The 14,273-nt window shown below is 41.4% G+C and overlaps 1 protein-coding gene across 1 annotated transcript in view; it reads right to left on the reverse strand.

The window, feature by feature from the left end:
- Positions 1-6,208, reverse strand: part of OSBPL10 (oxysterol binding protein like 10) — a gene marked incomplete at its 5' end in the record, with an annotated part of 111,691 nt that extends 105,483 nt beyond the window's left edge. The window contains one exon of the mRNA XM_083871826.1: positions 5,925-6,208. Coding sequence (XP_083727952.1) covers positions 5,925-6,208 — 284 coding nt within the window. The remainder of the gene's footprint in view (positions 1-5,924) is intronic.
- Between the last annotated feature and the right edge of the window lie 8,065 nt (positions 6,209-14,273).

Here is a 14,273-nt window from a genome sequence, read left to right on the forward strand (position 1 = left end):
TTGCCTTGCTAAGCACGGAGATCACCATTGAAAAAGCTAGCAGCAAAATGAGCCAGTAATGACAAAACCCAGAGAAGGGCAAGTGCCTGTTTCAGTGCTAGTGCCAAGCAACACTTCTTTCCTCTGCCTGAGAGCTAAGTGTGACATCTGGGTGAAGGGAAGACCACACTCTATTTTGACTGTCACTTCATTCCCTCTGGTGCAAGACTGCCACTCGGCTCTGAAGAGCACTCGCAAATCCCAAATATACTGCCTGAGTGAAAATGCCCGAGTCTCATCTGTTCCAAACAGATTTTTCCTACATTACCATCAAGCATCTTCTGCATTAGGTTATTATTCATTAGATGAATTTATCCTCTGCATAGGCACAAGCAGCCCCAATACCATGTGACACAAGCAGCTGAGGAACAAAGAGCTTGGGTTACCTGCCTGGGGACAAGAGAAATGTCCATGGCAGTTCTCCAACCAGAATCCACACCCCCACAGCAGAAACCAATTCCTTAATTGCAAGACCATCCTTTTCAATTTTAGCCTGAGGTTCAACGTTGTCTTCTTCCAAATGTTCCCTGCAAGCATTACTGAAGGGCAGAGAATGATGGATTTCTCAGCCCTTCTCTTGCCTTGTTAAAATCCTTTCTCTGACTGCTGTTTGAAATGCCTTCTCCATTCTCCCAACAGAGCTGGTTTAGAGGCAACAGCAAAAGCTGTTCAAACTAATCAACCAGTCTGTCATTAACCAGTAAGGTTTAATCAGCCACTAACTAAACAAAGAGAAGGTACTGAACTTAAATTTTCCTACAAAGAGGGATATATATTTTAAAAGATTGATTTATTTCTTTTTACTTTCATTTGTTTTTTTAAGTGAGCATTAATGATACTTAAGGGGGAAAAGTTTCAACAGCAAAAAGTGAAGGAAGGAGAGGAACAAAAAAGAAAGCTTACATTTCAATGTGATTATTTTTGCTACATAGATCTTTGGATTAAGAAAACAGATTAGTGGCTTAATCCAAAACAGAATTTACTAATAATTGACTTTTTGGCATTTTAAATTCAAAGTTTATTTAAGACATCTTGATTTAAATAATGTAAAATATGCAGCTACTGAGTGTTTAGCACAGGAAACATCATTTGCTCCAGAGAACTAAAATAAGTTGGGTTTACATAGATTTCTTCCTTTTCACATTGCCTCCTACTACAAAGAGAATTTACAAGTGAAGGGACAACACAGTCTCCAGTAAAATCTCTTTTGCAAGTAAAATCTTTAATAGAATGTTAGCACCATAGTATAAAGACACCTTGAAATTTTAAGGTTTCCACAATTCCTAACAAATTATAAGCAAGGTTCCAACATTCAAGGAGGAGATGTAGAACAACAGAAGAAACACAATATATAGTATCTCGAGCTCCTTAAAAGGGACTCTCCCGGTTCACGGACTCTGCAAATAAATCCTGGAGGGTATTACAACACTACACAAAGACATGGATTGGATAGACATGCCACAGAATCACACTAAGATGAACAAATACACAGGGGAGGAGCTGGTGTTAATCTAATCCCAGTAAGAACACAAAAACTTCCCATTTCAGCAAACTTCACAAACATTAAGTGTGTGGCTATTTTCTCCTCAGATACTGTCTACTGTTAGGCTATTTAATGTGGCTAATATGGCTTATTAGGGGTGTGGCTTATTTTTATACTAAAAAAAAACCCCAGTTTATTTCTCTAGGACAGATTTCCCTCCCAGCAGCTATACAGGTATACCCATACAACCATAGTCATTTAGTTTGTTCAGTAATCATATACTAATTTTTTTTATACTGGAAAAATGCCCCAATTCATTGCTCAAACAACTTGACTGGAAGACTCAGAAAGAGGGAGAGGGAGGTTATTACTGTGTTTGAAAATACCTTCGTCAATTCTTCTAAGAGGTCACAATCTGTTTCTCTGGAATATATATATAAATCTTAAAAAATAATAATAAAAATGCTACACACAGATTTTTGTGTTACTGCACAATAGACTGGTGACACATTTTGTCAGCATGTGTAGAAAATCCTCCCATAACAGCTGCAGTGAGAGCAGCACAAGTTCTGGGAGCCAGTGAAATCAGCCCCTAAAGTGGCACTAAAATCTGATGGCTACCTGCTGCTTGGGACACTGGTAACAAGAAAGGGTCTTTCTGTTGTGGCCGGAGTCAGACTGCAACTGCTTTGTGCAACTACACAAGAGATTACACCACATCATTGGAGAGCCTGATAAAGATCCTGGGTGCAAAAAATCCCCAGACTGCCCCAAAGCACACTTTTTATTGACCTACAGGGAAGGCAGCTAATCCCCAAAAGAAGTCTGGTGGTGCCCAAGCACAGGAAGTCAGGCATGATTCATGCAGGCTGGTAATACAATACATTTCCCAACTGAGAGAGGAAACGGGAGTAGACCAAAACAGTGCTTTAGAAAACACCTGGGCTGCAGAATAACTTGCACAGAGCAGTTCAGCTCAGAAAGGTGGCAACATCCATCAGCCTGGGCTCCATTTGTTGTGGTTATAAACCCAAATTTAAGTCCCAGCTCAAATGCAGCTGATCCAGGACTTTATAGACACTTGCAGGACAAAACCCTGCAAGTCTAAGTACTAAGTATCTTCAGGGAAAAAGCAGAGGGGGATGCAGACACCATGAATTCTCCACTACCTTGGGAAAATATGGGTTTTAAGATTTTTTACAACATTTTTCCACTCTACTCAAAAGACAGGATAGTAATGTCACAAATGTTAAGTAATTCAATAATTTCAAATTAATTAATGAAAAATAGGTCTTGCATGCCATGAGACGACACTACAGAGACATATTTGTCCATCAAATCCACGTAACTCCTGCTTAAAATACAAGCTCTACCCTCCCATACACATGTAACACGTAAATCCCAACAGAAATTATTCATAACAGCACTTCAGTTGAGAACACAATTACTCGTAATTTCACAGTAGATTCAGCCAGATGCCCTAATGTCTCCAACCAGACAGAAGTGTTCTCATGTCAAGGAGTCTGTTTCAGATTAAGCTCCACTCCCTCCACAGTATCCATACCTGAATAAATCCACAGAAAGTCAGAGGCTTAAATGGAGACACTCCAAATGCCCAGGCCCCTTGACACCTTTCCCACACAACAAACGGCCTCAAAACAATCAAGCAAAAACCACAGATTCCTTCTGCTTGTCATAAAGGTGAGGAATCACCTCATTCATTTCCAGATCAGGCTGTTCCTGATCTGCCAGAGTAGAACAAATGGATTTCTTCAGTAACAAACAAGAAACCCTCGGAAATTCTCAAAATAAGAAGTAATGCAGCAATCCAGATTGACTGATTTTGAGGTCCTCAATTACTTCAGTTAATGCTTATAAACGAAGTGTTATGCTTCAGTAATCACATTCAGTTGCCTCATCCAAAATCCGACTATCTTGCATATGTTTGCTAAAGGAACATTTATTCAGAAGTGACACTACTTTATTATAATTCAAATTACAGTAATTGCTTCAGACTTGTAAAGGCTACTCTGCACACTAAGTGTTGGATAAGGTAGGAAAGCCTTTCAACTTCAATACCACACGGCAAGAGCTAACATTAACTACATTTAAATTATTTAGGCTAATGCATAAGGAGCTTTAAAGAAGAACATTCCAAATCCCTGATAAGTGAACTCTGTCAGTTTTTGCTTTATTTTTCCATTTTATTTATATTCATGCCATCTGGTAGTATTGATCAAGCAGTTAAACAATCTTGTGTTTTTCAAACAAATGCAAAACTAATTTGTCTGCTAACAAATATGCTGCAGGTGCCAGCTACGAAATCACTTACAGACTGTTACAGAATGAGCTCCAACTCACTGTAAACACAATCCCTAACAAATATCCAGAAGGCCAAACGGACAACCATGCTCAAACCCAAGGATCACTACTCATCTATTGAACATTATATAGTAAGATCAACTCCTGTGAGCATCAAGTTTCAACTGATCTGTTTAGAACTTGTATCAGATTCCACATCCCAAACCACAGCTACACGCACCAACAGAACAGAGTAAGTGAGCAAACTAAAAAAGTTACTTATCCTAAAAGCTGTCTCATGAAAAATCACTTGCTCAAAAAGCCAGACTTACAGAAAATAAAACTGGCAACAGTAAACCAACATTATCCAACTGCTGTGTTAGAACTGCTTAAGTGACATTTGGTTTTTTTCCATGATGTTTTCAGGTAAAATTTCTTGGACATGCAGAGATTATGCACACTATTTTCAGCTGTTAGCCTTATCAAATATTTAATGTTTCCAAATACAAAAACCAGACAGCTTCAGACCCAAAGATTTACAAGCAATTATCTCTATTTTGTAATTTCAGATTACAACCCTTGAAATCACACAAAGTAAGAGGAGCTACTGTCTCTACAAAGAGATGGAGGCATCAGGGGAAAAAAAGGGGGAAGGGGGGCTTTTAATTTTTAGTCATGGATTTCAGTCCTACATTTTAGGTATCAAAACGCGTTTGTTTCTTAAACAAAGCTACAGGAGGACTAAATAAACCAACAAATAGATAAAACTCTAATGTGCATCTAGAACAGAACTACAGTAACAACAGCAAACAACAAACGACAGCAAAGGGCCTTCTCTGTCTATGCTGAAGCAGTCAAGCTTAATGGAGATGAGTGTCTCCAGCTCATACCAAACTTGTTCATTGTAATTTATAGCTGGTACACCTACGCATGGCCTCCAGTGCATGGAATTAGACCAGCTCCTGAAATTCTTCAGGAAGTACTGCTTACAGAAGTCCTAGCACTGATTTAGCCACACACGAGTCAACACCAGAGCATCACTGCCATTTACACAACTCTGTCACTTACAAATGCTCTAAATTTACTGTCAGAACATCAAGATCCCAGCCATTCCTGTGTTCTTACTGCTTGTGACCATTTAAAAGAAGTAACAGCAGGTTCTTTTCGTTTGTTTAATTACAGATTTCTACAGAACTTTATAACTAGTCCTGTACTTGTTCTCTCTATAGCATTTTGTTCTCTTTAAAATCACCACAGTGTTGCTTTATATTGGAAAGTTGAGTTTTGGACACACATCTTCGTCCATCCACTAAGAGAACAAACTTGAGTAGCAAAAAGTAAAACATTATCAGGAAATCGCTTTTGCTTTTGACAGATCCCAATATAGCACTATTAACTCCACAATCTGGCTCCAACTCCATAAAATTTTTGCACTAGGACTGGACCAAAACCAGACCTTCCTCGGGACTTCCAGAGATGCAAGTCAGCCCGTCCACACCCAACAAATTGCAGGACCTGGGCCTGTCACCATATCAGCATAAATTAGGGCTTGTCAAACAGGTAGGACATAGCAACCTAAGTTATTTTATTAAACACAAGGGTAACTGTTTCCACTGTCCCAACTCCATGACAAAAAAAAAAAAAAAAAAAAAAAAAGAGAGAGAATAATAATAGTAATAATCACAAGCATGATATTTTCCCCCATTTATTCTGGGAGGCTCTCAGTTTTTCATGAAGTTACCCAAGCTAACTTCACAGGAGACGGAGACTCAGGTGATGGAAAAAGGAGGTTAAACACGGGCCCCTGTCACGCAGGGCCAGCACCATGTGCCGCCTCAGCCCTGCCCTGCCCGGCCCCGGCCCGCACCTGCGGACAGCGCTCCGACCCTGCCGGGCACCTCCCCGCCCGCCCCTACGCCAAACTCGGCTGGAAAAATAAACAAGCCAAACAAAAGGGAGGAGAGCGGGCGCAGAGGGGATGGAGGCCGGGAGGGTCGGGGAGGGTCGGGCGGCGGTGCCGGTTGCCCGGGCACCATCTTGGGGGCGGCCGGGGGCGAGGACGGGCCCCGCAGCGCCGCCGGGGGCCGGCCCGGCGCTTTACCTGCTCTGCCAGCCCTGCAGGAGGTTGGTGTATTTGCTGAGCGTCCCTTCCAGCACCGAGTCCCGCCGCCTGCCGCCGCCGGCCGCCTGCGCGCCCCCCGGGCTGGCCGCCGCCGAGCCGGGGCTGCTCCCGCCGCCTCCATCGAGCCTGCCCGCGGCTGCCGCCCGGCCCGGGAGCCCGCGGCTGGCCGAGGAGGACGAGGGGGACGAGCCCGCCGACGTGGGGCGGCTGCTGCTGCGGCTGCTGCTGTTGCTGCCGCCGCCCTCGCCCGGCGCCCTCTCCATGGAGCCCCGCGGCGGAGGCTGCCCGCCCGCCCGTGCCCGGCAAAGCCCTGACTCACAGGCGGCGCCGAGAGGGGCGGCGCCCGGGGGAGAAGGGGCCGGGCCGCGGCGGCCGAGGGAAGCGCCGCGCCGCCTCCCCCGAGCCGGGCGTTGCGGGGAGCTGGGCGGCGGTGGGTGCCCCGAGGCCCCGCGGGGTCCCGCCCGCCAGGGCCCAGGCCAGGGGCAGGGCGGCGCCGCGGGGGCCGCGCAGGGGCGGGGGCCGCACACGCACACGCGGAGGCACAGCGCCAGCGGGGACAGGCACAGCACGCACGCCGCCTGCATGGTGCCCGCCCGGAACGCACGGGCACACGCCGTGCCACACGGGGAGCGACCCCAGGGGACGCGGGGCCCGCGCGTGTGGCGGGGGCAGAGCGCGCACCGAGACCGCCCCCGGCCCCGCGGCCGCACCGCGCCCCGTGAGTGACGTGCCGCCACATGACAGGCCCTCACCGGGCCGGGACAGCGCCGGGACGGCGGCGGACAGCCTGCCCCAGCCGCAGAGCGTGTGCCTGCAGCACCCAGGAGCTGCCTGCCCGCGGTACACACCCCAGCCCCAGGGACGGGCCCGCAGTCGTGAACACACGAGTGTTCCTGAGTGCTGGATGGTGCGCCCACTGCTCAGGAACACAATATTCCTGCTCAACCACAGCGGGTGGTGTGTATCAGCATGCCGCATCAGTCCTGTCATTCGTCCGGACTTTACAGAAAAATACTGTAAGTACACAGCTGCGGAAAGGAGAGGATGTAACCTCAAGACCACCATAACAAGCTCAGTGTACAGTCAGCCCAGACCACGAATCACTTCTGTGGCCGTCCTGCCTGTGTCAGACAAGTGCCTTGGTTATGTGTATACAATGTGTATCCTCCCAGCACACCAGAGATGTGACTATTCTCCCTGTCATTTTATAATTGTAGACCTGAAATGTAGAGGAGTCTTTGAGAAGTATAAACTGAGCCTTAGCTTTTGTGCTTTAACCCTGTGGAAAGTTTTGACAATCCTTTGTACTAGAGATTTTTGATTGTAGAGTATCACATGTGCCTTCTGTTCTGCACCTCGGAAGAGTCAAACTATCCAAATCCACACACAGTTGGATATGTACATTCCCATATAAATCAGCATAGAGAGGAGGGATCCTAACTTAGATTCTCCCAGTTTTCTCTCTGGAAAATCCTACCATATGTGTTGTGGTTGAGTAGCTGAAATGTTGGGCAACCTGATCCTGAATTTTGGGTGGCTAAACTTCTCATGTTGTAGTTAAATACTAAGGCACTGCAGTCTAGAAATTTGAATTTTAGTATTTCATGAGTGGGACATATAGCACTTAACTCTTGCTGAACAGACAAAGACTAAGGACTTAATTATTTTTTTTAAATAAAATATTTCAGAGTAACTATTTTTCCACATCAGTTACTTGAGATGTTCATGTAAAATTCCCAAATCATTGTTTACTATTGAAAGAAACTCCACTACCACAACCCAAAAGTCCTCATTCTTAGGCTCAACTCTACTTTTGATGACCACGGTTTTCAGGAAACATTTGAATGAACAAGGAATGCTCCTTTGGGAAGCTCAGACCCTGCTTGGTGGAGACCCCTTCATTTATCTTTATAATGTTACGATGACAGGCCAAAATTCTGGAACAATAAGTTTTAATGAACTGTATCACCGTGTCAGCCACTTCAACACATTACATGTATATGTTCTACATTATAGGTAATGAATGTAGTATTTTCTGCCTTCCACAGAATTCTTTGGAAGATCATTCTCCAGGAATTCATCAGGAAAAGAAGTGACCTTACATGAGAATAGAGAAGCCTCTCCATACATTTCTGTACAATAAAACTCAAGTAACTTATCAGGAAGTTTCTGAAATAAAAGTGGTAACAGGCTGTAAGTGTATTATGCCCCCAGAGAGTTTTCCCAAATCATAAAGCATTCTTCACTGCTGCTAGAAGGATTGCTGTGATGTGGTAAGAAGTCCTCTTGTAGGTTATAAACTAGTTAGTAGATGGGAAATGAAACACGGGAATAAATGGACAATTCTCAAATAGAGGGAAACCACTATGAGTTGGGTTCTGTGTTGTTCAGTATCTTCTTAAATCAGAATCTCTTCATTTGCTTATAGTTAAAACTAGAATCAAATGTGAAAAAATAGCAAAGGATATCACTGTAGTGACTAAATCACTGATAAAATGGCACCTGAAATTTAATCTTGCTAAAAGGCAAAGTAAAGCACATGGGGAGAAAATAGCTTTTACTATGCAGGCAGGATGATCTATAAATTAGCTGTAGCCTCTCAGGCAAGAGATCTTGGAGACATTTTAAATAGTCCTCTGAAAACTCCATCTCAGTCAGTGTTCAAGGGTAATCAAACAAACAGCTGTGATAAGCTCATTAGGAATAACAGAAATAACAGCTTGCTGCTATATAAATCCATAGTACAGCCAGTATCTGTACAACCCTGCATTTATAATATTCCTTCAAAAAGAAGAGAGTAGAATGAGAAAAGTGTAAATCCCAGCTTTGATATGAAGAGAGCTCACTGAGCAGGGTTTTCAATTGAAAAAGAAACAACCAATGTATAAAATGATATTGAGGTTAATAGGAGTTATTTTTCATTGTTTCTCATGAAACAAGAACTATGGGGAAACTGGTTTAAAACAAGCATAAGAAACTACTTTCTCACATGGTCTACTCATGAAACTCATTCTTATGGAGATGGTTTCGGATGCTAAATACCTAGAAGGATCTGAAAAACAATTGTTCTTGAAGAACCTTTAAACAAGGTTGACCAAAGTATTTTGGGTGTATTTGAAGTTCAGACAGGCATTAAACTTCTGACTCCTCAAAGACTGTTTTTACTTTATTGATTAATTAATCCCTGCCCTGTTCTTAGTCTTTCTCTAAACACCTACTTGTGGAAGGTATAAAGTGCTGGACTAGAAAGACCTTTGGTTTAACCTGTGGTATAGCTTTCATATACTAAGGATTCCTTCTTCTTGGATAACCAGTGGAGGGTTTGAGTCAAACATTAACACAGTTTGCAAATTTTATATTTGTATTGAAGCAAAAGAATTCTTCTCATCCCCTTTCCCTTCCTAGTTTGTACATATTGCAGCCTAGCAGAGCTAGACAACCTTTCATAGCAATCTTGAGCTCCTAACCTCATTTGTTTTAAGTTATTGACGTTCTTTAAAATTACTGAACCTGTATTTATTTTACTAGCTAATGGTTTGTCCCAGTAGAGCTAGAGTTCAGGGTAATACACACTCGCTTAGTCTGATGCAATACCACATCATGTATGCTTTGTTACAAGTATTCTTAATTACCTATTTATTAATGCAACCTGCACGATGAAGGTTCATACTGTTTCCAAGGTAACACAGCTGCTATGTTACAGTCCTCCTTTAGAATGTTACTTTCGTTTTCCAACCAAACCAAAATTTTGCTTTTTATATTAAGAATCCAAAAGAATCAAAATAACTCATTATTTATCCCACCTTTTAGAAAGCAAAACATCCGGTAAGGTAACAAATTCAGTACTCTTCTCTTATCAGGAAACAGAGACCTTTCTCTGACTTTTGCTAAACTACACAGTTTTAGCTTCTAGAACAAGGTCAGCTCATAATCCATTTGCTAACTTATGCTTCCTGGACACATCAGTTTGGGTTTCTCTACCTTTTTACCTTTTAACACTCTCCTAGTAATCAGTTTTCTCAAATTACTTTCCAGTTTCATCTCCTTCCACCACCAGATTTCCATACAACTTCTCACCATCATAATTGTATGGAGGAATTTAGCTATATGGTCTACAGAAACTATTTCTGCCCAGCCTACATTCAAGTATTGACCATATTCCACGGAAATGGCCCAAGGCTTGCTCAGCTTTACCATCTCTTCCTTCTTGCCCTACAGAGTCCTTCTGAGACACTGCTTCATTTCACATGAGCTTTGGAGACTAAGTCCATCTGTCACTATACTGTGGGCAATACTTATGGCAACAATTATGGCAACAACATACCACTATGCACTTCTTTCCCCACTGTCCATAGGTGTCAGCACTGGAATGACTAGGACATTATCTCTAAAGTTCATTTCATGCCATGGTAACACCTGCACCAAGCCTACTGTCAGTAACCCATTGTCCACAGCAACTGGAAGAGAGTGAATGCAACAGGTGGAACAGTGTGCAGCAGCATATCCTCAGTCCTTTCTTAGATTCAGCATCACAGGTTCCTTGGCTTGAAGGTTTAAAAGAAGCAACGACTCTCTAATCTGGCCTTTTAAATAACACAGTTCAAGAATTGTAATATTCTCTCTTATATAATTGTTTTAATTAGAATTAACCAGCACATCATCCATTAGTAGCAGGCTTCTGACCTGAGAATTTTAAGAACTCAGAGAAACAGCTACTAACTCTGCAGTCTGCCAACTTCAGCATTAGCTTTACTAAGCCAGTATCCATCTTATCTTCCCTCTGTGGTACATGTAAGCCTGCAACATATGCCAAACCTGCTGTTTTGCCACACCTCATCGTGTTGTCAGCAGCTTCTCATCCACCAGCATAACCACCTGCCTAAACCTCACTTAACTCAAAGCTAGTGACAAGGAAACAGTGAAGACAGACATGGCATATGGCAAAGAGCACCCAAACTACCTTTACTGCCAGGAACAATTGAGCCCAGGAGACAGGCACTTGCCTGCAGGTTAATATACTCAACCACAAGGCATTGCACGTGCACCGAGGCTTCTGCTGTCACAGCTAGACTCTTACAGCTTGTTTACTCAGCAACAGTGCGCTGCTCTATAATTTGCAGGTTAGACCAGTTGAAAGAAAAGTTGATCAAAATGGCCGATCCTCTGGAATACAAACTTTGGGATGGTTAGCTGGAGAAAATACTAGTTTATATTATGTATCTTATGTATATACTTGCATTAGATGTCATTAGATGTGCATGAGGAAGTGATGTGCATGACAAACATGACAAAAGGTATTTTCTGCATGGTTAGAATCAACCCTTTGAACTGCAACAGGAAACAAATAGGAAGCCAGTACACAAAAAAGCTAAGTGAGCAAAAATATTACTTACACTATATATTGTGTATTTTAGCTAGTGAGAATACCTTTATTCTGTGTCAACCAATCTTTGAACAGTTTTTATAGGCAGTCACAAATACAGTTCTTCAAAATAAATTCATTCATACACTGAAGCCAGAAGAAAACACTGTGATTATCCAGCATAACCAGTTGGATAACAGAAACCCTTTTTGGTTTGACGTGGAATTAAAGATAAATGTCAATACACCGAATCTTAACAGTCTTCAGGCATTTTTACTGCCCATTTTTCTAGCTCTGTGGGTAAATATTTAGGCATTTGGAATTTATACTAGCCCACTAAAGGTCAAATACAGATCCAAGACCAAACTGAGGTTACTCAGTGTTGCTCTCATATCTCAAACCAGTGCTAAAGTTCTCTTTTATCCCACTTTTTTTGAGAGCTGAGTGGTTCTAGTGGAATCTGTCATATTTCAAAATTATTATGTATAAGGCACGAGGCCATATGTCAGTGTAATAACACTCAGCTTTCTAAATGAGACATCTATGCACCTGTAATCTTATGCCTAAATTGCAAAACCATTTGCACATCCAAAAAGTATTGCTATAGAGCATTTATGCTGCAGAGAGTTTATTTAATGATAAAATAATGCTATTTTATGCCACTGGGGCTCTGGTCTCACACTCCACCAACAGCAATTTGTGTAGTTGTTTTGATATCAGCAAGCAGTATCTTACAAATTAAAAATAAGACTCATTCAAATTGGACTGGTTTCTAAGCCTGTTACTCACCTACAGCAGAGCTCTATTTTACTCACATCATCTTTAAAAATACCCTTTAAGTAATGTTAGAATAGGATGACAATAGAATAGAACACAATAGGATGACAGTTAAAAAAACATAAAAAGCAAGAACTATGCACTAGAAATCAAAACCAAAACACAAACATTTAAAATTTTTTGGCATTGGGAAAAGGATGAAAAGTTCAGTCAATAAAACTTTCCAACTACTTATGCAGAAGCTACTTTTGATTACTAATTTCAGTCTCCATTCTGCAAGCAGATTCATCTACAGAAACCTAATTAAAACAAATACAAGTTTCTAATGCAACATGACTGCCTCCTTTTTCACCTACAAATCTGCATTAAGAACACTTGTACATATTTCAATATGTGGGATTAAAATATATAGACATGACAAATGACAGAGTCTGTTTGAAGCACTTCCTGAAGCTGCAGAACCTCATATTAAAACATGCATAATGTTCACTCCATTTTTCATGACAATGTTTTGAAAGCTGTGCAGACTACAGATTTCCTAGTTCTTTATGAGTACTGTAAATACAGAAAAAAAAGCAAGACCTTTCGAGCAAGTCATGACACCTATATTTTAACTGCTTTTTACAATCAAAATAAATCTTTTGTAAATTCAATAAACTACTGCAATATATTTTACTACTCGGTTCTAAATTTTAGCTCCTACCAATAAAAACCAGTCAATGAGCACGTAAGAGGGAGTAAAAGACAGTAAAGCTTGGGGTTTTGTTACAGATTGGGGGTTTATAGTTTTGGGGGTCATACTTTAATTAACTCTAGAATATGTGAGGTATGTAATTATCCCAAGCTGTGGATGCTATCTTTTTTTTGCCAAGGTTCACCACTGAGTGATTTTAAGTTTGGCTGAGAATAGACAAATCATAATAGCTTGTGAAAAACACATGAAGCAAAATTTTCTTACATATTACAAGAACTAAGATTAGCTTTAAAAAACCCAAATAAAACATAAAAGGGATGTGCTGCACATTGCCCACCTCATGCAAATGTGGTCTGTAGGTTTAAAGCTGATATAACAGATAGGCAATGTTATGTTCCACAGGATCCCACAGCATACTCTGTTATCTTCCCTGATTCTGAAGAACAGCATAAACTGGGGTTTATAAAAGCCTGACAAGATCATTTATCCAATCCTCTTCTGGTTGCTGGACAGAAAAAGACAGGCATATTTTTTCTCCTTCTTCTCTGGTGGATTTGCTTGTAATGCTTACTCTCTCATATCATACTCAGCCTTGACAGAAGTATCCAGTGGAGATAACCTCAAATATGCAAAGAACTGAATTATGATTCCGTCCCTCTGGTTTCTAAAACTCAGCTGTCAGCTTTGATCTTTGACTTTTGAAAGCCTGTTCTGCAAAATAGAATGTACATTCATACATGGCTTCATATAGGAGTATTTGCCATGATTTCAAAGGTAGAAACAAACGCTAAATTTTTAGAATAAGCATGGTATAAGTTCAGGAAGCAGCCATTTTTCAGTTTAACTTTTCCTGACCTTGGCCTTTTCCACAGAGGATGCCTGGAACAGGCACTCCTTAGCTGCAGTTCCACAAATCCAGACATTCTAAACTCTGGGCTCTGCCAGCTTCAATCAATCATAAACTTCTCCCTACTATACTGTGTTGCAGCCTAAAAATAGGGTTATACTTTCAGAAAATGAGGTAGCATTAAAACAATGAAAGTTGATAAAACAGATTCCAGATGCTAGCAACCTGAAATGACAATGAGAGAATGAATCTAAAGGTTTGTACACACAGTTGTCTTCCTACTTTATAAGCTACACAGGAGGCTGGAGAAATTTGTTTTATTTTTCTGACATCCTATTTGTATGAAATGAAGGACAAATATTTAATCTTACTATCCTATTGGGGAAAAACAGGAAACAATTCTAGGGGACCTTGAAATCCTGATAAGGAGAGGTCAACCCCTAACTGACAAAACAGGCATTGGGTCTCTAAAATCATCCCACAAATATTTGAAACTGTCATCAGAAATGAAAATCTAAACAAACAATATAACAAAGCTTTGAATGGCCTCAATAAAAACTTTCCCTGTCCTATGAGTTTCCATAGACTTTTCAATTCAAAACACTTAATGAAAAACAAGTAAAAAGGACCTGATGCTTTAGTATAAAT

This window comes from Zosterops lateralis (genome assembly GCF_965231275.1).
Source record: "Zosterops lateralis genome assembly, chromosome: 1".
Lineage (NCBI taxonomy): Eukaryota > Metazoa > Chordata > Aves > Passeriformes > Zosteropidae > Zosterops > Zosterops lateralis.